We start from the raw sequence: 24,759 nt of genomic DNA, 5'->3' as shown, positions 1-24,759 counted from the left end.
CTTAAATCAAATTGCAACCAGCCATTTCTGCTCAAGGAAAACACCCCAAAACTAACCCACCATATAAGTAATACCACTGAGATGGACTGAAAACAAACCTGATCCTGCAAGCTGAATAACAAAAGTGGGTGTTCAGCATCTCTATATAGATTACCTTACTAGGCTGGGGTCTTTTTTCTCCATTGGCTTTTTCTGGTAATGCTTGATACAATTTAGTTTTAAAAAGCAATTGCACTCCATGCTGTACATAGGTGCTAAAATATGCACAGGACATACTTAATTATTAATACGTATCTTTTTATTGCATTGTGTGGTAAAGGAGCACTATTTCAGGCATAGATACAATTGCAATGGTAATGGAGTGGAGTGCGGGAGATGTGCAATACTGAAGTTTCCTGAGTGGGAAAGCAGACTGAAGTGAAGTTGTCATCTCTAGTCTCTTCCTCCAAACAGATCATCCCTACAGATAAATTCACACCTGAATATAAATGTTGTTGTCATTTACAAGATCCCGTTTTCTCCTGCTGGACATTTTGAAGGATCTAGCCCATGCTGCTTCATCTGCACTGCGATATCAAACAAGTAATCATAACACTCACACCTAAAATGAAAAGAAAAAGAAGTGAAATGTAAAGTAAGGCTCAAGTCTTATGATGTTTTATGAAAATTAATAATTTCCTTCCTTGAGCCAATCTTTCATCGCCAATGTGATGGTCCGACTGGACAGCTCTATCATCATTTACTTCCATTACTGTGGTATGGAAAGTGCCCAGCATTTTTGCTACATGATCCTGACTTGCATTTCCATCAGCAAATGAAGAAGTAAATTCAAAAAATGGTACTAGGGAAGACTACACAAACAGTATCAGCAGGTGTCATATAAAAGCAGAGTTTCAGGTTTCATATGAGGGGGAACTTGTCCGTATCAAAGGAAAATGCTGAGAACCCTATCAGCCAGCACTGATATGAAAGGAAAAATAAGCCGTGGAATCATGGATGAACCCATTCCCAGTGACACCAGAACTTAATGTTTTGAATCATTGTCCATGGGTTAGAAATACACATGACATTAAGATCATTAAGATTTTGAGGTATTATGGCAAAAGATACCATGTTCCTAAATTGTACTCACATTGTTTTGGCTTTTTCCCATGTTTCTCCCCATACGTAAACTCCGTGACGCCTGACCAATACAGCACAAGAGTCTGGGTATTTTTCCATTGCACGTGCCATTCTCTCCTTGAGATCTTTCTCTTCTGGTGTGTTCTCAATAATGGGAACGACTAGTGTATCATCATATCTAAAAGAAAAATGAATGTTTGTGTATTTAAAAAAATGCTATGTTTGGATGTATGAAGCTTTTCTCTAAGAGATTGTCCTTTGACTGTGTAAAGACGTTAACAAATTGTCAATGCTAGTGATTTTACACTTTTGTCTTGTGAGTCACGCTGTAACATAAGAACTCTCGGGAACATCTCTCACTCCCAAACATATGCTATGCTGGCAATACCTGAGCTACACTCGAGGCACAAAAAGAAAATAACACTTTAAGATATTAGGTGTAGCTGTTCACATATCACTTTGTAGTTGCATCCCTTTACAAGTTTTTCAGACTCTCTTTATCCTGTATTGGCAACACCTACAAGCTTTATCTCAGAATAAATTATTTAAAAGAATCACATCATGAAGAAGGAAATGAAGCTGTTTGCTGGAGAGCAGAAAAAAAAAAATTTAGTCCAAAAAGCCCCTGGAAATAAGATTGTCCTGCTAAGGCATATATATAGAAAGTGGAGTCAACATGTGAAAAATAAATACTCTGTGATGGAGTCATTGGTGGGCTATATGTGATCTTAAGAGAGCCTGAGAACCCCAGTTCCAAAGACAAGATGATGCATGTTACTCAGTGGAACTTGCCTAAGAGTTTCTTCTGAAGGAGGACCGGGATATTTGGCATTGTTTGAACCTTAATTAACACTGGCAGAAACTTGTTTAAGTAGTTTTAATAAGTCCCCAGTTCAGGTTTAGATTTATCATTGAGATCACATAGGTATTTCATGAGTGGATGCTAGTAGTACTTACTTTTATAAAACACAGAGAAAGCAATAGTAAAAATAATACAGCTAGTACTTCAAATCAGATATTCAGAAAATTAAGAAGTCTCATCCCTTACAGTTTTCAATCCTGATGCTTTCCCAAGGGAGTCTATAAAAATAGTCAATTAAGAAAATTAAGTGGGTTTTGTAGGTTTACTTTGCCTCTTACATATTCTGATCATTAAAATTAGATTTGGAGTGTTTGCTCCTAGGTGAGGCCAAATGAGCTAAGGGATTGGTTTCCTAGGTTCTGCTTTCTACCTGGATGTGAGTTTGGAAGCAGGTATAAATACTGTGAGTGATTCCTAATCATAACCATAAGCTTTTTATCAAGAACTATATCTATAAAATCCCAAGAAGATTCGGAGTGAGTTAAATACTGGATATCTTTTTAGTTTTACTGAAATATAAGCACCCTATGTATAGCCAAACCTTCATGTAAAATATCTTGGGACAGTCTAAGACTTTCAAAGCTATTTACTAGAGATCTAGTTCTCCTTCTACTGAAGTCAAAGGTAAAACTATTCTGGCATCACTGGGAGCATATTTAGGCCAACAAATACTTCTGATTATCCTATCTGTAGCATTTTCCTGGATAGTTTCCAGAAAGGTTTATGTAATTAGAAACAACATATTGTCAATCTCTTTTTTGAAAGACCCCATTCTGTATTATTGAATTTCTTTTGAGTTCAATGGGGAGCCTTGTGTGAGGCAAGACAGTGGTATCAGTCTAGTATGGACGAATGTGTACTTAGGAACCATGTAATCTGGAGCTTTGATTTCTTTAGATTTTCTGGTAAATTAACAGGACGACACAGTTGTCACTCAGAGGTATGGAACTCAATAAATACAATATCTCCTCACATTTAGGAATGTTTGAGAATTCAAAATGCATATCCAAAAAAGAAAATTGTTTGTTTTTTTAAAACCAGTGTTGTTAGACAATATAAGGGATGTCCTTTGCCACATTAAAAATACAAATGCTAATGCTGACAAGAAGGTAAAGCTGGCAAGTCTACCAAAACTGAATAAAATATACCCAGGCATAAAAACACATGCCAGACATATGGCTTGCTCCTTTGCCAAAGGGCAATAGTTAGTTACAAAAATTAACATCAAAAAGTGGAAAGAATTTAGCATTTCCATTTTTCATCTAATTGTCATACATTACATAAATGTTGTTTGCAGATCCCAATTCAACAATCTGTGGGTGGAGTCCTCAAAACAAGCCATCACACATAATTTGGAATAACTCAGCACTTACCTCAGAGCTCATCCTTGAAAAGTAATAATATTATCTTTAATGAGCTGTTTATTCTGAATTTTCTTTCAAAGTCTGTCAAATAAAATCTGAAATTTTCTACTAACACACCCTAAACTAGCACAGGCAGTGATATGTGAAGTCCACCCACACGTAGTTTGTGTGTTATCAATCCAACTTAACATTGGATGGCTCCGGTTTCAGTTTAATATTGTATAGATGCGTTAACATCTCTGTTCTTGAGATATTTGTTAGGACATAGCTCTTTATTTGGTTTGTTTCTGTAGCTCAGACCACAGTAGCCTTGACATTACAAGATTTTATCACAGATCTCTTCCATAGGCTTAAGACCTTCTTAGGGAAAGCCAATGACTCATTTATTCCAGAGTTCTTTTTACTTCTTATTCCTAATACATTATATTACACACACAACTCAAATGACTTGTCATCTATGTATATTGCTGAAAAAAACAATCAAATAGCATGCCTCTCTTAAATATAGAGAAGTACCGGTAATAGCCTCCTGAAGTACACTTCTGGATTCCTTTTATCATCTCCTGATGGGTAATACTGAACTCAGTCCCTGGGTAAAGAAGGGTAGCCATAACAGCAGCCTTGGAATGAGTATGGATCACTGCGCCTGCCCCTAAGAACAGAAAAAGAAGAAAAAAATGTATTTTTAGAGTTAATTTTAAAATGCATCTATTAAGAAAATTTTATTGACATTTGTTTTGTCTGGGTATCTTAGCAAATGGTGATCCACTGTATTAGAGGAAAAAATATAGAGCAACCTAAATAAATGTTATGAGATAATTACTCATCTATAAAAGGTAATTATGGATTGTTTTAGGACACTAGTGTTAAGTTTTAGTTAGTGACAAATTCCAGGAGACAAACTACTTGCACATATTCAAGGAGAAACACTACTTGTCCATTTCTTACATATTGTCATGACTGAAATACTCTATTAATTTTATCAGGGCTCTGAGATTCTAAAGAATTTCCAAACTTATTTGTGAGATTAAAGTTTAAAGACTTTTACTTTCTTTTTATGCTAGTGCTCTTCTTTGATTATACACTGATTCTCTGAAAAAAATACTGTTATCTTATTGTGTTATGATGGAAAGATAGGTAGACAATAATTAAAATTTACTTATAAAGTTGCAATGTTGCCAAAAATATGAAATGAGTTTTCCTCAATACACGTGTAAGTTTCTTGTGAGGGAAGATCAGAAGAGACTCCCTAAATTCTTTCAACAGTAACAGATGTAAATCTTACACAACAGCAAAAGCTCTCTATTACTGTCCACCTGCAAAAGAAAAGTTTCATACTTTTTTCACCTATTCATAACTTAGAACCTTTGGTCACAGCCAGTGGTTGTAAAACAATATAAAACATAGCTGCTGAATAGGCAAAACTACTGGTATAAAACTGCTGTAAATCCCCCAGCTCCTCCTGCAACCTACTGCACTATACTATATATACAATATTGTATATACTATATATACAATATTATATATACAATATATAAGACTATATAGACACTACAACACTATATATACACTACAATACTATATAGACACTACAATATACAATACTATATATACAACATACTGCACTAAAAATGAGTGCAGAAAAGATGATAACTTCCATGGTACATATTGCTTTGCAAATCCATTTATTTTATAGTTTCATGTTCATTTCACTGTAACTTCCATGTATAAAGAATATGGTATTGAATTTCAATTTTGTGGATGTGTATATACAGTGTTTCAGTCATCACTGAACTAAAAACATCTGCTACACACCTCTCATAGTGTAGGCATTCATAAAGAGAGGTGTGCACTGGCTTTTCTTTAGTTTCTTGTGTGGTGGAGGACTGCTGATGTCCTGTTCGTTCATGTCACAAACAAACATATCTTCTGGCTGTAAGAAAGAATAAATTATTTTGACCTGTGATGACCCAAATAGTTCTGTTTTCCTCCTAGGTAGACAAATATATACACCATATATTTAATATAGAATGTGATTTTAACTTTGTAAAAGTGCTGTAACACACCACGTTTATTGTAGCTTCTAATACTCTTTACTGGCATTGTGTAATGTGAATTAGGTACTCTATTTAGATGGCTGCCAAGCAGATATTTCTAAAACTAAAATTTTCTCAGAAAGGAAACAGACTATAGCTAAATAACAGAGAATAGGTCAAAAGGAAAAGTAATAACTGATTCAAAAAAAGAAATATAGACGTACTTTTCCTTCCCCCCTTAAAGAACAAGCTAAGGACACGAATTAAACCTACATATAATATATTTAACTTTCAGAACTACTTTTTTAAACCTTGCTTTTACCAGTTTTACATTAATGTTACCTTTGCATCAGTCAGCTACTCATAATAGTACAAAGAATTGTTCAGGGCAGCAATAAAACTTTCTCCTTTAATGTTATTTTAAAAATCAGCAGGAAATACAGCTGCAAGAGATCTCCTTACTCACTGTGCTCAATCCACTGCTACTGCTAGCAAAGAACAGACCATCACAGTCTTGCTATGGTTCATGCCTTTGCCTGCCTTACTTGCTAACATCCCTAGGGAGCACTGCTGCGAAACCCCAAGTTTCTATGAGTGAAGATATTCCTTTCACTTCTTATTGTGTTTACCCTCACATCTATAAAACAACAAATCCTTTCCACATATTATTCTATTCTGGGGGAGTTCTTGCTGTCATAAAATAGTTATAATTTGCCATTTTCCCCTCCACTTATATTTTGTGGTTTTGTTGGAAAGGAGACAGATAGACAAGGTCACCTTTTCATGGGGAAAGCCCATCTGTTTATTGAGAATATCAGGACAAAGATTTGTAATCACTCAAATGAAAACAAAGAGAGGTCAGGTGTTAATGCTTAATTACATATGTGCCACAGTGACTTGAAACTATAGCCAGACAGCTATAAAGCCATTCAAGCTTGACAAAGAATAAAGCTGGACTTGAGTAACGTTCGAATTTTACAGTCTTCTGTGTTAATTTAAAGCAAAGTGATCATCAGGACTCATCTACACTGGCCACTGAAACACATGCTGACTTGCTATGCTAGGGGAGTACTAAGCAAAATCCTCAGCTGTTCCAATATGGCAGTCAATTGTATAACAAGTTTCTAACTTTACATAAGGAAAAATGAAACTCTGAACAAAGCTACTTTCACCCATCTCAAGATGAGCTCTGAGGTAAAAATACAGTTCAACGTACCTGTATTCTTTCCTTTTGGACTGCTGAAGGAGCGATGTAGATTTCATTCCTAAGAAAAGTTACAGACAATGAAAAATCAGTAAACACAGGGTTGTTCAACTGCATCGGTATTAGAGCTCTCAATCCACTGAAAAGGAAATAGCAAATCTAGCCCCTCATAATTCAATAACTTTCTTGCTCCTTTCATAGATTGACATGTAGATCGTTTTCAAAATAGAAATGAATCATACAAGGGCATATGAAATCTTTAACTGCCAGGGGTATAAAACTGTGCTTTCAACTTGAGCAGAGATCTGAAACACATGTAGGAAGTGCAGCCTTATTTTTCCTACAAAGAAAAACATACAGCCTCTCCCTGCAATAACTCCAAACTCAAATCTCCAGAATTCATAATAAAAATGGAACAAGAGAAATTGTAAGCAGATACTGATCTGTCACCAAATCAGGTGACAAAACTATTACTTAAAAATCCACAGACTAACTAAAACAAATATTAATTATCTGTAGTATTCTACAATACAAATACTTTTGAGTTTTGCTATAACTGTGTAGTGTAGGTTTTTGATGCATTTATAAATTTATTTGTATCAATAAAAAGATAACACTAATTTAGTGTAATTAAATGACTGAAATTCAAGTAGCAGTGCATCATTTCTTGCAAGGTTTATATGAACAAAGACTATAAAAATCTAATTTAAATTACAATTATTTTAAGATGGTATCTGAAATATTTTCAATATAGAAAAAAAAAAATCAGATTACCTCTGAATTGTAATCACTATTTGGTTTCAACAGTAACATACTAAATTCAGGAGCACAGAGACATCTAGTGAATAATTTGTCAAGTTACAGATACATTTCCTAAGGACCACAAGATGTTTGTATGTTTGTATTTCTGGACAAGAGCACTTACAAGAGCAATGAAGCTGGTGAAGGGTCTAGAGAACAAGTCTTATGAGGAGTGCCTGAGGGAACTGGGGTTGCTTAGTCTGGTGAAAAGGAGGCTGGAGAAAAGCATAGGACAAGAGGAAATGGCCTCAAGTTGAACCAGGGGAGGTTTAGGTTGGATATTAGGAAAAATTTCTTCACTGAAAGGGTTATCAAGCAAGTGGCTGAGTAACCATCCCTGGAGGTACTGAAAAGACGTTTAGGCATGGTGCTTAGACATGGTTTAGTGTTGAACTTGGCAGTGTTAGGTTTATGATGATCTTAAAGGTCTTTTCCAAACTAAACGATTCTATGATTCTATGATTCCAAGTCTTCCAAAAATAGAACTTTTAAGATGATGTACACTTCATAGTGGTAAAACAGTTGTGAAGCACATAAAAATGTGGCTTTATCATATTTGTCATTTTTAACATACATGAATTAACACTGCCAACATTGCATTAATTTAGTCTTAAGTCCTTTGCATGAGCAACATGACTTAGAACACAACAGGCTAAGAAACCATGGTAATTAAGTTACTAATGAAAGATAGGCATTTTTTCTTAAAAAAAAAAAAATTTTTTAGAAATTAATCACAAAGGGAAAATCACGATGAAATACAGCCTTTGAAATATAGGACACCTGACAAAGAATTCTAGATACATTTTTAATATGCTATCCCATATGTCCAAATTGGCATTCTTATTCTGACCAGTTGATACAAACTGCACAGTGAGGAATGCCGATTAGGATTAGCTGCTAAGACCAGTTGTTAGAATTTCAATCATTTCAATTGTTCTTTCACTATTTCCCATGTAATGATTCCTATATTGGTACCAACTCAAATATGTATTTTGGTATAGTCTGAGCAACCAAGTTATAGCACTGCTGAGGAAAACTGTACTAGTATGTTAGTCTCTGTTGACACCATTTGTCTTGCCACAGCCAACATGAATTGCACTGAAATGATGAAGAAAATAGGCTACATTTAGCTACTGATGAGAAATTAGCACTGGAAAGATCTTTCCATAGACAAGGAACTTTAAATAAAGAATTAACCCTCTTATCGTTCCTCTCATTATTATTGCTGTTGCTTTGCTTGCAAAATCAAGCAGGGAAGTGAAATGACCTGCACAAAGCCATTAGAACAGCACAAACACTAGCATTTAGAGCCTTTACTTCAGGTATATATATCTCTCACATATTTGAATAGCAATGGCTGTTTGTGTCTGCATGCAAGTGTACGTCAGAAAAATGAGAGGTCAGACAGTTTCAAGATAGAGTGTCACAACACCCTGTGACTGGGGACAGACTTGCAGGCACTGTGCAAGGTGTTTTGCAGAATGAGGATGTCTCTTTTTTTCAGTGACCACTGAGAGGAGCTCTGTCTCCATTAAGAGCTTGGAAAGTATGAATTAAAAAGCAAAGTGGTGCTCCTTAGTAGTGGATACACACCAAAAATTGTTTTGCTGTTACCTGTCCTGTTTTAATTATATGTTAAGAATATATCCTTAGAAATTATCTCAGTAGAACAGTAATCTCCTCCTCAAAGGAAATGTGTTGCCTACAAAATGTGTAGGGTGGGATTAATCTCATCTAACCATAGGCATTTGAAAGCCATGTGCCGGGTGTAACACACTCTAAATTCCATAGTCAATAAAATGAAAAAAAGGGGAATGCATTGTGCCTTAAAGACAATTCATCTACCTTAAACAAAGATAGGAAAAGGACAGAAAAAGTCACTCTCTGAAGTTGGCTGTCTCTATTGAAGGGACTTCAATGATTCAGACTACCCACCTCCCTTCTATATGGTTAAATTTGGCATAGTGTTCATTTCCCCCTCTACCTGCTTGCTTACTCTTGACTTTCAAACATTCTTCATGGAATTGAAATGTCCTCGCCAGCTACTAAACACAGCCACCCTCTCTCTCTCTAACCATCACATTCTTTGTCTTCCGTCTTTACTTACCCATGTTTCACGCTGATACCACCACCAGTTCCTGTTACCCAGCCTAAACCATAAAACAGTCTACAAAGCTCTGGGATAAGATTTCTTGGATGTAATTTCTCCTAAAAATAAATTAAAGAAATAAATTACAACCCATCAGAAGCAACATAAACCTTAGAATTTCAATGCTGAAACTGAATTTAAAGGGGTAGAACAGCAGTATGACAGTCTAATTTATGCTTATGAACTGTTACAAAATGTTTGCACAATGTCCTTTACATTTTGCAGGGGCCATTTGCACCTTGAAATGAACAGACAAAACCCCCAAATAAAATGCATGTCTTCCTTCACAGGAAAGGTCTCATCTCAAATTTATTCAGGTGCAGCGGCCCACAGATATTACACCAGCAAGATTAAGTCATAGACTATTGCCATAAAAAAAGAAAAATAAATGCATCTAACATTATCCATTTTGAAAAGCTCAACTAGTAACTTTTCCCATTGAATCAGCTTCTGTAGGTTTATTTTGCTTCATTTACAAATTTCAATAAAACAGACTTTATTAGTTCTGTTATATAATATTTTTATATAGCAGTCAAAAATACCATAGAGAACATAGGAAAATTATTTGATGAACTTCACATTCCTACATTTTCACAATGTGAGGTTACTTCACATGTAGTTTAGCCAGAAGGCAAATTGCATTATTTTAATATTTCTTTCAGAAGGAAAAAAAGTTCTTAAATTTTTCCATATTCCATTGTTTATTATATCAATAAATATATCTGTATCTATCTATTAACCAAAGGTATCTGTAGTGTCAGAGATTTATTCATAGTTAATCTAAAACAGAATGGCATTACAATACAAGCCAAATCTATTTACTGGCAACCCTAAAGATTACTCTGCATTGAACATATAAAAGTAAGAAAGCTGTACCTAATAGGTAGCAGTCTTTTGATATTGGACATTGGAAAATTAAAAATTTTGAATGCTGGAATCAATTACATGAGAAATGTAGCCAGTATACACAGAGAAAACTGTGAGATTCTACTTTAATCCATGCTGTGTGCTTGAATTTATGCATTTGCCTGTGGTCTTGAGTATTTCTTTTAGCTTATCCGAGAGAACAAAAAGCCAAAGTCTTCCCCCATTTACCAGTATAAAAATAGTACATGCTTTCACAAAGATCCTGATACAGCTGAACTCATCAAGTAAGGAATTAAGCAGTAGAGAAACAGAGCATTAATCTTATTTATGTCCCTGGGATGGGATAAGATTTTGACATACATTACCACAGTAATACAGCTGGTTTTGTTTCTTATACGGGTATGACAGAAATCAGCAATTAAGTACAACAGATGTGCTCCTTGCATTGTTTTCAACAGAAAAATGGATTAGTTTTTGGAAGGCTAAACACTTAGGTCACCAAATACAGTCCCCTGCTACTGCAGCCAACTCTCACATAATTCTTTTTATATATGCATTAAGCCTGAACAGCACTTCAAACTTCAACTTAATAGCATAGCACCATATTCTTCAATGGCACTTGTTTCTGAAGTGGTTATCTTTAAAGAACTGGGATTCAGTTCAGATGCTATTCCTCCCTGCTCTGATTTGATTTCTGTTATTCAATGTCTCTTTTAATATATTAAAAAATCATCTGTTCATTCATTTCAAGTGATGGAAACAAGACTGTAACCAGCACTCCTAGAAACTTATGTAAGAAGTTAAGATTTTTAAAGCACCATGAACTTTCATCAGTTCACATTATCTGAAGTAAACAGAACAGCATATACAAGAGCACATGAAGGAGAAAGACCCCAGCCCAAATAAGCAAACTTCGACATTTACAGTGAAAAAAATCTGAAATCTTCCTCATTCACACAGCTGAAAATGAAACCACTCCTTTCCAGTTCTTTGCCACTGAAAAGCGTAATATACATCAAGTATACTGTGACTAAACATTCCTCAAATACTAGTGACTCTGAAATGTACTGTGAATCTGAAAACATTCACGCATGTGTCATGTTTATAAATAAAAACCAAGCACGTAGTATGTGTAAATTATGGGTCCCTGTTTTGTTGTTCTGATTTATTTATACAGAATTAATAGCTGTACATAATTTTTATCTATTCACCTGTCACAAAACTGAGTCCCACAGTATCTTGTTTTGACTCTTATTCAAAGTGACGTCACTGTGTATTTCTAACCTATGTACTATACCAGTATTTTTCATTTGAAAGAAAAATCATGCCTCTTCTACTTTTGATGGAATAAGCTTACATTAAACAGTTTTATATTGCTATTATTTACTGAATGTACATAGCCATAAAAAAACTAGATTAGAAAATATGAAACAACTGTAGGAGTGTTATGTTTGATGAATCTAGATATTTACTGCAAAATTCATATTCATGGGAGAACATGAGCGCTTTTGACCACTTTAAATCACCAAAAAGAATTTTTTAAAGTTCAAATTCAGAAGCTACTTTCATCAAGAACATATGAAAACAAATATAATCAAGGAATTTTAACTATTTTTTGAAGAATTACAGCATTACAACTCAATCCTCAGAGTTTAACAGTATTTTTCTAGGATCAGTGGATACTGATTATAACCATAAACTATCTGAACAAAAATACTACTGTAATTCATGTTTAAAATTACCAATAATAAAAATGACAGTTCTTTCCATAAATAAAAAAGGGTACTTGCTGTAATAAGCTTGTGAGTGAAAGCAATAGGCAATTCAACGTAATTACTCTTTGTCAAATCTCAATTAGCCGTACTTTTAAATTCGACTCTTAAGTTGAAGTACAGATGCCATTGGTTATCCCTTCCTTCATATTTCCAGCTCAGGATCTGGCCCACTAGTTGTCTGATATAGCTAACCTAAACAATTTTGTTTCTTTGCTGCTCCACTGTTACCATCTTAGCTTAAGTTTCTACATGCTGTTAGATATGAGAGAAAACTCCACAAATTTCCATGAACTAAAAGAAGTGACTAATTTTTCAATCCATTAAATTATTGTTTTGAAAACAAATTTGCTGGTAAATTTCTAAACAGAAAGTGACTGAAAGTATTCACTGAAAACTTATTTCCAGCAGTCAAATCTTTTCAAAAAATTATTACTGAAAGACTGTGGTTGCTCAAGAAAAATTGGCTTTTTCCTATTTTATTCAACTGTTCCTAATATGATTTAAAAAACAAAACAAACCTGCCTTCCCAACCCAAAAACCCAGAAAACAATGTGGATCTAACATAATGGAAATCAAGGTGGATTCCCAGCTATTTGTGGAACAAAAACATTTGTAAAGGTTTTGGGGATATTTTTCAAAAGGAGTAAAACTGAACTACAATGTGGATATTTTAAGATATTATAGTAAATAAACAGTGCCTGAACTATGCATCTCCCTTTCATAAATTGCTTAGAAATAATATACTTTCCTCAGAAATAAGCACAGACTGCATAGATTAAATCATACCATTGATATTTCATACTGACAGGTAGTAAATCATGATGAGGTTTCTTTGAATAGCCACGTAGTGATTAGGTTCGATGTGGTAAAACAGATTTGTGCTACACTGTATACATACAGTGGGAAAAGTACCATCAATAAGCCTGTAGATTTCTGTTTAAAATATGTCTTTAGCATAGAAATGGATAAAATATACCAAAGTAGCAAAAATAATGTCATGACCCTTTCAAAACGTTTATTTTCTACACCACCTTCAGTACCATATAAGGATTCAAAGTATCATATAAGGATGCAAAAGGGAGTTTTTTAGGTGCAAAAAAAAAATAATTGTAAAGGATAGGAAAGCAACGTGGTAAGGATTCCTACTCTGCTCAAAAGCCTCTGATACTGAAAAGTCAGCAAGAAACCCTCTAAGACTTAGTCTGAAGTTTTAGAAGGCAAGCATTCTTTATTGCAGCGCTGGGCAGCACTGGGGATTGCTCCACCATGAGTGCTCCAACGGGTTAGTAAAGAACATCAGTTCATATACAGAAAAATCATACATATTTATCAGATTTCCTGGAAAGGGCAGTCTTATGGTGATGAGTTCCCAGAATTCATTTACAGAGTCCAAGCATGCACAGTAAAATTAGGATTAGGGTCTTTTCACCCTCAGGTGGTCGTCCATAGTCTTCCTCACACTGTCCGCTAGTTGAACTTTGGGCTTCCTTTGTCCATATATAGTCATTGAATTAGTTAATCAGTCTTTCGGCCTCAGAAAAGTGCAAGGAGGTCAATTTAAACTAGTTCTTTGGTGCTTTATCTTGGCCCAAAGGTCCTGAGCTCCTGTTATCAGGAAGCCTAACGAGATTGCTCAAGGTCAGTTGAATCTTGTCAGGCAAGAAGTTATATGTTTAAGGTCTTAGCCAGTGATTGTCAGGTATTCAACGCTTTCACCTCAACCTGTCAATTTTATAGCAAAAATTTATGGTGCGCCTTTTTTATATTTTGTTTTTTGTTGCAGTAATTAGAAGCTTTATTAAAAAAAAAAGGGTAAGTGATGAGCAGCTCTACTGCTCTGTCATGACAAGACATTTCCAAGAGAAACATTTGTTTAGCAGCAGGAACCCACATTATGGGGCTATTCTGTTAACAACCACAGAATAAAAAGAACAAAAGCAAAAAGTAAGTAGCACATACCAAAACTGGTAGGCAGGTAGTTACTTAGTACCAATGCCTTTGCTGAAACATTAAAAGTACTGTTGTCACTGTTCTCTCCACCCAATCCAGTACCACAGTGACTCTAAAATTGAAGACTGAGTGATCCTTGATGGTCTAAAGTAAGACTGCAAGACTTAAGCAAAGAGGAACTGCGATTTTGTGAGTCCCTCAAGATTGTCTCTTGGCCCTTAGAATCACAGCAAACAGACTTTGCTTAACACAGCCCCTTTGAACAGACAGACCCCTTGCACCTTGTTGCAGTTGCTACAGGGGGCTGCATGCCACCGAATAATGCTTCCAGTTGGACTTGCAGAACCAGGTGTGGAGAGGCAGTGGCAGGGAGAAGCTGGCACGGATGCATGACAGCCACTGTGGTTCTGAAAGGGTGAAGGTGAAGTGATGGAGACAGAAGCCTGGGGCAAGTTTCACAAGTTTTGGAAACTCCTACTTTAACCTCATTTTTAAAACGTCCAGTGACAGCGAGTCACAAACTCCTCTGGCAATGTTTAACTGTCCCAGCTTAGAAATATTTTCCTAATGCCTCACCTAAACCTTGCTTACTGAAACTTAAGCTTGTTGTCTCTTACCAAACAGTTAGGACATAAAGAAGATGTTACAGAGATGAAAAGGAAGAACAACATTTACATATTACAAACAATTTTACATATTAGGACAACAACTCCATTTGCTCCTCTTTTTTTTGGTTGTGGTTTTTTTTTGTTTGTTTGTTTGTTTTTTGGTTTTTGTTTTTGACTAAGTCAATTCTTTCCCTCTTTGCTGACAGGCCACATTATCTAGGCTGACGATGATTCCCACCTCCCAGCTGCCAGTTCACACTGTTCTTGACGCTTGGGCTGGTCTCTTGAAAAGTTCCACATACAAACAGAGAACAGGTATTTCAAGCCTCATCCAGGTAATGCTCCCATACGTTTTAGCATGCTGTTTGCTTTGTTTGATGAAGCACAGCACTGCCAACTCATGTTCAGGTTTTGATGACTTACAGTAATGAACAATTACCAAACTACAAAAAACTGTAAAGAAATCAAACACAGAAACAAACTCAAAACAAACATAAAAAAACCCCAGAGTTACCATAAATAAATAAAAAGGGCCAAAAGTCCTGTAACTGCAGCCAGACTATCATCTAGCAACATTTCTGGAAGTGTAGTAAATTTCATAACATCTTTATATTCACTGCTAATTGGTAACTACTAGCTAATTACTAACGTTACAAAAATAGTCTCAACCACTGCAATTGCGAACTGCTATACTGGAGCACCCGCTGACGCAATGTGCCCCTAGCCAGGCGGCGGGCAGAGCGCCGGGCCGCCAGCAGCATCAGGGGTGGTGCAAGCGACCACGACAAGGCCCGGGCACGCCGACAGGGCAGCTGCTGGCTCGCTGTTCCTCCCAGCCGGAGAATAAGACCCTGCGCGCCGAGCCCCGCCGGCAGGCAGGGGGTGGCCAACCCCACATCGCGCGCCGCCGAACTGCTTAAAGGGGACGCTGCAGCGACAAGCGTGCGCGCGCGCGCCCGTCCGCGCCGCTGCCGAGTTCTGAGCCTCTTTAAAGCCCACGCATCCTTAGGGGCAAGCGGCGCGTGTGGGGCCTGCGCGTAGCCTCTTGTTACCTGCGCCGCGTCGCGGTCGTTGGCGGCAGCCGCCATAGCGCCAATCGGACGGCGCGGGTAGGGGTCCTTCGTCGGGGGCTTTTGTCAGGGGTTGAGCGGGCGCCTGCCGAGCGCTTGCCTGCCACTGGTGGTGTGGCATCGACCCGAGTGATATTCTACTGGGCGGTGCGGGCCCTGCCCCGGGGCGCAGGCGGACTGGCCAGGGTGGGATGGAAAGGCCAGTCCCACCTGCCGCAGGTGGGGAGGGTGGGAAAGGGTCAGTAGCGGGAGAAACTGGAGAGCAGATACAGGTGCACCCCGGCAGGCGGGCATGTAGGCAGGGTTGACAGAGGTGCGGGTGCGCCTGTGGTAGGCATTTGTTCGTACCTGGGGCGATAGAGGTAGTCAGGCCCGAGCAGGCGAATGGCTGAGCGCCCACGGCTGGTACTGCGGGAGGGCTTGCCGCTGTGCCAGGTGCAGGCTGGTGGCCATCAGCAGGGCATGGGGCGCTGGTGAAGGCGCTCCTCCGCACTGAGGCGGCTTGGCCGCAGGGTGGTGGTGTGCCGCTTTTTTTCTGCTCAGGCAATGAGAGAGACAGCCCTGGTGCTGGGGTGGGCAGGGAAGCTAGAAGAAGCAAGATGGCAGCTTCCTTGTGGCTGAACTGTGGCGGCAAGGGGGTGGCGGGGCTGCTTCTGGGGGGGCAGCGAGCTTTGGGCGCTAGCGTGTCTTTCCCTGCTCGAGGAGGCTGGAGGCGTCTGCACGGGACCCGAGAGTTACTGGGTGAGTGATGGGATGGATCCTGCACCCTTCTTTGTTAGTCGGGTGCCTGTGCCGTTGGCCTGCTGCAGGTGTGTGTGGAGGAGCTGCGACGTTAAGTAAGAGGTGAGGGTAGGTGGTACTGGGGGAGAAGTAAAAGTGGTGGGGAGTGGTGTGAGTGTTTGGTGTTACTAGGTAGGTGTGTAGAGTGGCAAGGCCGAGCCACTCAGTACGCCAAGTTGGTGTACTGAGCAAGAGAGACTGACCGATTGGGAAGTGGATGGCAGGCTATGGAGATGGCTCAGTTTGGCACAGTGCTGTTTGATTTGTCTCTGGAGCTACTGGAAATATATCAGAAAGGGTATAGGCTAGTGGGAGAGAATTCTGAAAGCGGCGTGAGAATTATTAAAGGTCTAGAAAATGTGATCACAGAGAACAAACTCAAGGAATTGGAGTCTAGAGAGGAAGATGGATTAATGGAAGATTAGACCTTCAAATATGTAAATATTCTCTTGTGGATAAGGAAAAAGTGCTTACAATTGAAAATACTTGAGTATTTTCTAGGTGTAAGAATAGTTAAGTACTGAAAGAGAAAGTTTTGGGGTTTTTTTATGTTTGGAGATTTCATCACTTTTCTGTCATACTTTTATTCTTACAAGTAATGTTTCAAGTAGCTGGAGAAGGGCATGGAAGCTATATTTTATATTTATATGTTTTATATTTTTTTAATGGAAAAATCAAGATTGAATTTATTCATTGCATGTCTAGCATACATCGCTACATAGAAGTCAACCTATGAGGTTATGGCAACAGCCTTTTAAGATACTTGTTCTCTTCTCAGGAGTTCATTGTTACAGAATTACCAGGGAGATCTTCTACTTACCTTCCATATTTTCTACTGTGTCTAAGAGATGTGGGAAGAGTTTTGGATGCCCAAATGAAATGTGATCTTTTCTTTCCCTACTTGATCTGTTAGTTACAACTTGTAAAATATTTAAACAATAATCAAGTGCATTGTTATTAGGTACAGGTGTGATACTGAGCATGGAATACCTGAACTCTCTGTTTTTTAAGTGAGCTCTTGCTAACCTAGTGTAATAAAACTATGTGCATTTTACATTAAAACTCAGTAGTAGTTTAGAGACTTCTTAATCGTTTTATCTTACAGCTCAGTATACTCTTCTTTCCAGCACTAGTTGTCTTTGCTGCTTTGCAGTATGAAGATCTTTTCCTTTGCAAAACCTGCTATTTATGGTATAGGGAAGACTATCGCTGTTCTTGAAACAAATGTTACTTATTTTCAAATTTCATTAGAAAAAAATTTTCTTCATAAAATAATACATTTGTCTTTTTGTCCAATGCAGGATTAGCTACCTCTACATTAGTCTTATTATGTAACTCCTTAAAGACCTCTTGTCTATAGTCCTCTCAGGCAATCTATTGTGGTACTTTATATCTTTAATTCCAGCTGTATATTAAATAAACCTTTCTCACCATAAATTTTGGATGTGGAAATGAGAGGAGTTTTTTTTCTTCCTTACAGTAAGATTTTATGTATTGAGGTGGATATATCACATTTGATTGTTCAGGCTTTCCTCATTGACTTATTTCTTTGAACCATCTTAGTATTCCTTACTGCTTTTTAAGGTGGCACATATCTCAGTGACACCGTTTTTCTTAAATGTTTATTGTAGCCTCTAAAATGAAAACAAGGAGAAAAGACATAATTTATCTGGTAAAATACAGCTCTTTTGGACATAAAACTCACTCTTGGTTCCTAGTTTGGTAATTTAAAGTTAAGTCAGTTCTATTTTAGCATTAGTTTTATTTCTCCACTTTTCTGTTTCTGAAAATGCCACCACTTGAAGCATTGGTTCATGTGGATCTCCTTTTATTGTGTTGCTTTAGTTTTTTGCTTCTCTATATGTTTCTGTCCCTTTCTGTGGTGGTAGAGAAAGTTATTTTGCATAGTCAAAATGGTTAATTCGGAATTGAATTCCTAGTTAGTTGGTTACAAGGAAAGAAAAAAAAAGTAGAATGAACCTTTATGCTAGAGACCTGTCAATTTTTCTTGGTTTTTAATATTTCTTAATCTTATCATTGATGTCAAGTTGGAGTAAATCTTTCAATTCTCTACTTATTAACAGAGTATGGCGTAGGGATTTATGAAATATCTCTCCAGTGGGGCACATTAAAGCATTTGTCTTCAGTTCATTGCAGGTTTTTTTTCGACAGTGCTGAAGCTGTTTCCATACCAAAGGAGGTCAAAAAGAGGCAATGAACCTGTGTTATGCTGCATACGTTTAAGTATGAAATTCACTGTTGATGGTATTCTTACATTGTAGTTAGTAGGATATTATAAAGGCCTACCGGTCTACTCTTCTCTTAAATCCCCGCTCTTCATTCTGTTTCATACAATGCCTAAATATGCATTGAATCCCTTCATGGAGAAGGAAGGAGGCAGAAATGTTGTGCCCAGACTCAACTTGGTTCAAAAAATGTGTCACCAGGAACAAATTCTCTTGGATACACAGAAGGTTTTCTTTAAAATACCAGCTACTGTTTGTGAAGTTTTTTTAAGTCTTCCTTCTTTTCTATTCTGATAATTGATATGTAATAACACAGTTACTGTTGATAGCAGTAAAATTAATGGATGGTGACTGGGAGTTCAAAAGTTTCATATGCTTATGGCTTGAAATTCTATTATGCTGATGAATTCTGAGATTCTGCGTGAATTGACAGAACTTTTTGCTTACCCATAATGAAAAAGCAACAATATTTACTTCCAAGAGTGCTTGTAAGGACTACCTGTACAGTGCAACTAACCTACGTGAATGCAACAACTCCTTTTATTAGCATGTTTCTATTTAATGAGGGAAAACATTATTTGGTGAAGGGAATTCTTAGCTTTTTTTTTTTTTTTGAGACACGTTTAAGCCTATTTTTTGATGTGTATGGTCATTAACTGGAAAGTGACTAAAATAGCTTTGGAAGGAGACCATTCTGCTGGACAAGGCTCGTAATTGCAACACTACTGAACTTCTCTGAACATAGGCATCTCTATGGATGAGCATTAAATGAATGCACAAGGATTGGATAGGTTGGTGAACTTGGAGGATGAGAAAGGAATGGCGAAAATGGAGCTGAAGTACACTTCATTTTTTCCTTTCCTTTGCATAAGCAATTGGATGGTAGTTCCACAGTTGCTTTAACTCAACGTAAATTCTATCCTAGTTCCCACTGCTCATTTTGGATGTCAGTATTGCTCATAGTGCTGTATGATAAGCCAGATCAGGAAGCTAACCTGACTGAAATTGTGTTTATTTTTGTGATCAGGTTAACTTCTGGCAAGATCCATTCCCTAATCTGGATAACTGGGCAGCAGCATGAGTATTAGTACTACTGGTAGTATGAATAAAGGTGTGAACATGAACAACTGGGGAAGAAGACTGATCAGCTCCTTTTGACTCTATCATCGATTTGTATTAAGTTAATGTGGAACAAGGGGCAGTCATGCATGGTTTAAAACGTTTTTCCCCGAATTGGCCACATTCAAAATCATTGTGCTGCCTTGCAAAATTAGATTTGTTATATTGTAGAGGGAAGAAATACTTTTCTTATTTAAAAACCACTTTGAATTAAAATCAGTGCTGCAGCATTGACAAGTCTTCTGTTGAAGTCTTTTCTTGCTCGTTACTGTAATGGATGCTGTAACTGTTATAATTTTTTGTATAATTATGCATAGTTTAGATCAGGCCGCATATAAGTGTGGAGTAAAAGGAAGTTCTGTGCAAAGTGAAGTAACAGAAGCAAAGCAATTTGGTATACTTTGTGCACTTTTTTGCTGCCATGGCTATCCATGTTATAAACATTATTTCTAAAGAAAAATTTCTTCCCTAGATAGTCAAATTTAAAAATGACTTGAGATAATTTATTCCTTTTTTTTTACTGTTGTGTTCTCTCAAGTCCTCTACCCCCAAAATTTTCTCAGTGTCAGGAATACGTTTCTTTCTTTGATATGCCAACAAAAGCAGCTTAGAAATAGATCTTAAGTTTTGCTGGAGTCTAGGAGTTGGGAGAGGGGAAAAAACAACAACCCTGCATATGGTTTTATTCCAGTGTAGGGTTAAAATCTCAGTTCTCTCCTGATTCAGTTTTTATGTGTGTTTTTTCTGAGCAACTTGCTGCAAGTGACTAGAGGTTTGCAATGATTTTCCAAATAAATCATGTTAGCTTTATGCTGTATACCTTAGTTGCTATTTAACAATCATCATTCAGCTGTAATTACCACAAACAATAAAATAGATTAAATATGTATGTAACTCATATGGGAGAATACAGCAGAATTTCAAATGCTAACACTTGGCAACTAGAAGTAAACTGATATTTCATTTTTAAATTAAAACCTATGAGGTATCTGTTTAAATTCTTTTTTGTTTTAATCTATTTGGGAAACAAAATGTTTCCATATGCTAACTATTTTGTAATTTAAGCAGTATGTTGAACTTTCAGTGAACAGTTTAAAAGAAAACATCTATGATATCAGCGATAACTTGCAATGTTTTAAGTTTGAAGGGAGAACTCACAGAACTTTACAGCCAGATACTTCTTTTTCTGAATGAAATCAGCACATGGAATAGTATAATATTTATATGCAATTATGTTTTGATGTAAAATGTTAACAGCCTTCCAGATAGTAAACTTTGTTACCTGTAACTTGCAAGGTCTTGTGTTCTTCGCAAGAAGGTGGAGCATAGGGCTAGTTTCCAAACTTTATTCTTGTTACAGTTTCCAAACTTTATTCTTCTTACAGTTTCCAAACTTTATTCTTCTTACAGTTTCCAAACTTTATTCTTCTTACAGTTTCCAAACTTTATTCTTCTTACAGTTTCCAAACTTTATTCTTCTTACAGTTTCCAAACTTTATTCTTCTTACAGTTTCCAAATATACTTGCAGATACGTGAGGACAGAATTACACTAAAGTGTTTCCATAGATTGAGAACAGAAAGAAGGCTATTTGCATTATAATACTCTATTTTCAACGTAAAGCATGGGACTAGAAGTGGAAAGATGGATATTTTTTTTTTTTTTTGCTTTGTGATACAGAGTGAACTATTCTGCTAACACTTGGATTTGCATCAGTCATATGGAGATAATATTGTTTCATTAAGAAGGTTTATATTCTCTTGCCTGCTGAAGCTGGTGAGCAGCCCTCAGCTCCCTATGTCTTACCGAATAGGCATAGCAGAATGCTGTAGGGTTTTTTTCCCAAAAAAGAATTTTCATTTGAGCGATATGATATATTGGCCTTTCTCTGGCAGCAGCAAAGTTCCTCTATATAATAATAACAACAAGCCTTTATTAATGTTGCCTAGGCCTTAAAAGTCAAATATTCTGTGTACCTGGTGGAAAGCTGGGGAAGGATGAAGGAAAGAATTTTTTTTTAGTTACCACTGTGAGTATTTGTCTGATCTCCCACTTAATAGAGGTTTTGCAAAGTTTTTTTATCTAGTGACAAGTGTGTTTATTCTGTGTGGTGTGGTTTTGTTTTAGTGTGGCTGTTAGTAGTAAGTTAAGTGCCTGAAAAAACTGTTAACCTGCTGTATCGGCTATTAAAAGAATAGTCATATATCTTCTAAGGTGAGTTTGAGTGTTGCTCCTCAATTATGGTTACCATTCCTGCAGTGAGACACAATGGTAGAGAAAATGGCAGTTTCTTATTTTCAGATTTGACATTTTTTGATTCTTTCTTCTGCTTTGTGTCCTGTTTATTTTAACTTTTTTTTTTTTTTTTTTACACAATTCCTGTGTACTTGCTGCTGGATCTTCTCTCCAAACTCAATCAAAGAACCAGAATGGTCTGTGTATTTTGTGGTAGTTGCTTATAACATGAAAGGGAAAATGTTGCAGTGGCACAAATTTGTTATACAATTTTGTATTTATTCCAAAGTGTGGAGCATGTTGTGGGAGGTGGATCACGTGACTCTTTACTGAAGTGAAACATGTGAACCACCATGCTTAAATTTTTTTTTTTCTCATTAGAAATGTGGAATGCTTTCACTTCTTTTGGTGAAATATGTCCACTGGTTCTAGATAGTGTTAGATATTTGTGGGTTATGATGTCAAAATCATGTTTTGATTGTCAAAGTTGACTTGTCAAGTTAGACAAATGAAATGGAGAACACTTCTTTGCATTCTCTAATGCATTATTTTCTACTTGCTGTTACCTGTAAATATTTATTTTGGGTGAACATATATACTATATAAGAAAACTGTGAAGTCATGCTTTAATTTGTAGTATTTGAAAAATATATCATAGACAAAATATGATTTGGTAAATGAAAACAGATGGGCCTTCACAGAAGACATATTCTTAACGTAGTACATTTTACTGTGTATTGGTCCAAGATGAGAGGTTGCATGAAGAATCTTTTAAAAAAAAATCCTTGGAGGTAATTTAGATGGGAATTGCCAGTGTTACGGGGAACATTGTCTGGATACATTTCTAAGCATTACGGTAATGAGTAATATTAAACTGACAAGCATTTAAGAACCATGAAAAGAATAGATCAATTCGTAGGACTGATTTGGAAAAGGAAAATTTAACCTGGGAATAGAAGGCTGAGACAAACACATAGATTTCCTCATGCAGTCTTCTGGGAATGTGAACCATGCATACACTGGACTCATTTCCACAGTTCAAGTGTTTTTGGGGAGCATGCTTGTGTTACTCTCCTGGGGACTCTGGAGAATACCTAACTCACTTTCTGCTCTTCATGCATTTTAAAATGTCAAGGTCATTGATGGCTGATGAGGTTATTAGAGGTTTTCTACAGTGTTTCCGTTTCACATTTAAAAAAAATCATAGAATGGTTTGGGTTGGAAGGGACCTTTAAAGGTCATCTAGTCCAACCCCTCTGCAGTGAGCAGGGACATCTTCAACTAGATCAGGTTGCTCAGAGCCTCATCCAGAATGACCTTGCATGTTTCCAGGGATGGGCCATCTGCAACCTGTTCCAGTGTTTCACTACCCTCATTGTGAAAAATTTCTTCCTTATATCCAGTCTGAATCTACCCTCTTTTAGTTTAAAAACATTACCCCTTGTTCTATCGCTATAGGCCCTGCTAAAAAGTCTGTCCCTGTCTTTCCTATAAGCCTCTTTTAAGTATTGAAAGGCTGCAGTAAGGTCTCCCCAAAGCCTTCTCTTCTCCAGGCTGAACAACCTCAACTCTCTCAGCCTTTCTTCATAGGAAAGGTGTTCCATCCCTCTGATTGTTTTTGTGGTCCTCCTCTGGACAGGCTCCAACAGGTCCATGTCTTTCCTGTGCTGAGGGCTCCAGAGCTGGATGCAGTATTCCAGGTAGGGTCTCACCAGAGCAGAGTAGAGGGGCAGAATCACCTCCCTCCACCTGCTGGCCACGGTTCTTTTCATGCAGCCAAGGATATGGTTGGCTTTCTGGGCTGCAAGTGCACATTGCCGGCTCATGTCTGGTTTTTCATCCACCAGTCCTTCTCAGCAGCGCTGCTCTCAATCCCTTCATCCCCCAGCCTGTATTGATACCAAGGGTTGCCCTGACGCAGGTGCAGGACCCTGCACTTGGCCTTGTTGAACCTCATAAGGTTCTGTTGCGTGCTGGTCATAGGCTGGAGCGAGGTTTTGTTCGTATTTTTGGGAACAGAATTAAGACTCAAAATGTAGTCAAGTGTCAGGTAACTTTATTTGCCCAACAGCAGGTTCACAAATGCAAGAGAAAGAGAAAAGAAAGAAAGAATTAGTTGCAATAGCTACCACCACGGAGCTGTGGTGTCCCAACAGTCAGATTCGTTGGGAGAACATTAGCCTGTTTCCCTCCTGTCGCCAAACACCTGTCTGTAGGATTATCTCTCGGTCAACTAAAACAAGTCCTGTGCAACATGTCTTTTACACTTCGACAAGGGGGGGGGGGGGAGGGGGGCGGAGCAAAGAAGATATCACCACCCGTGGATCCAGCGGCGTCCCATTGGTCCTCTTGATGTTCCTTGGTGGTGGGAGTCCCCCTTTTCGCTTCTGATGGTGTCGTTTTTATACAGTCAGAGTCCCAAAATCTCCGTATTCCAAGAAACTTCATGCATATGCAACAGGCAACGGGACAACTGCAGGCCTTGGTGTCTCCTCTCACCTGTATCTCTGTTCTGCAGGAACTGGTCATTGTGCCTGCACCGTATCTCTGCTCTGCAGGATCTCATTCTTCC

At 37.5% G+C, this 24,759-nt stretch overlaps 2 protein-coding genes across 2 annotated transcripts in view; one reads left to right on the top strand and one right to left on the bottom strand.

The window, feature by feature from the left end:
- Positions 1-420: 420 nt before the first annotated feature.
- On the bottom strand, positions 421-15,826 carry APIP (APAF1 interacting protein; the record flags this gene model as incomplete). The annotated part of the gene is made up of 7 exons (XM_082000923.1): positions 421-601; positions 1,133-1,300; positions 3,865-4,000; positions 5,164-5,281; positions 6,601-6,649; positions 9,497-9,597; positions 15,791-15,826. The coding sequence occupies 7 exons, from the start codon at positions 15,824-15,826 to the stop codon at positions 502-504; spliced, it is 708 nt and encodes a 235-aa protein (XP_081857049.1). The 3' UTR covers positions 421-501.
- A 480-nt stretch (positions 15,827-16,306) lies between these two features.
- The window catches only part of PDHX (pyruvate dehydrogenase complex component X), a gene marked incomplete at its 3' end in the record, with an annotated part of 62,985 nt that continues 54,532 nt past the window's right edge, over positions 16,307-24,759 (top strand). The window contains exon 1 of the mRNA XM_082000759.1: positions 16,307-16,549. Coding sequence (XP_081856885.1) covers positions 16,408-16,549 — 142 coding nt within the window. The 5' untranslated portion in view covers positions 16,307-16,407. The remainder of the gene's footprint in view (positions 16,550-24,759) is intronic.

Source organism: Phaethon aethereus, assembly GCF_964289735.1.
Source record: "Phaethon aethereus genome assembly, chromosome: 5".
NCBI lineage: Eukaryota > Metazoa > Chordata > Aves > Phaethontiformes > Phaethontidae > Phaethon > Phaethon aethereus.
This window is presented reverse-complemented; position numbering and strand designations above follow the sequence as displayed.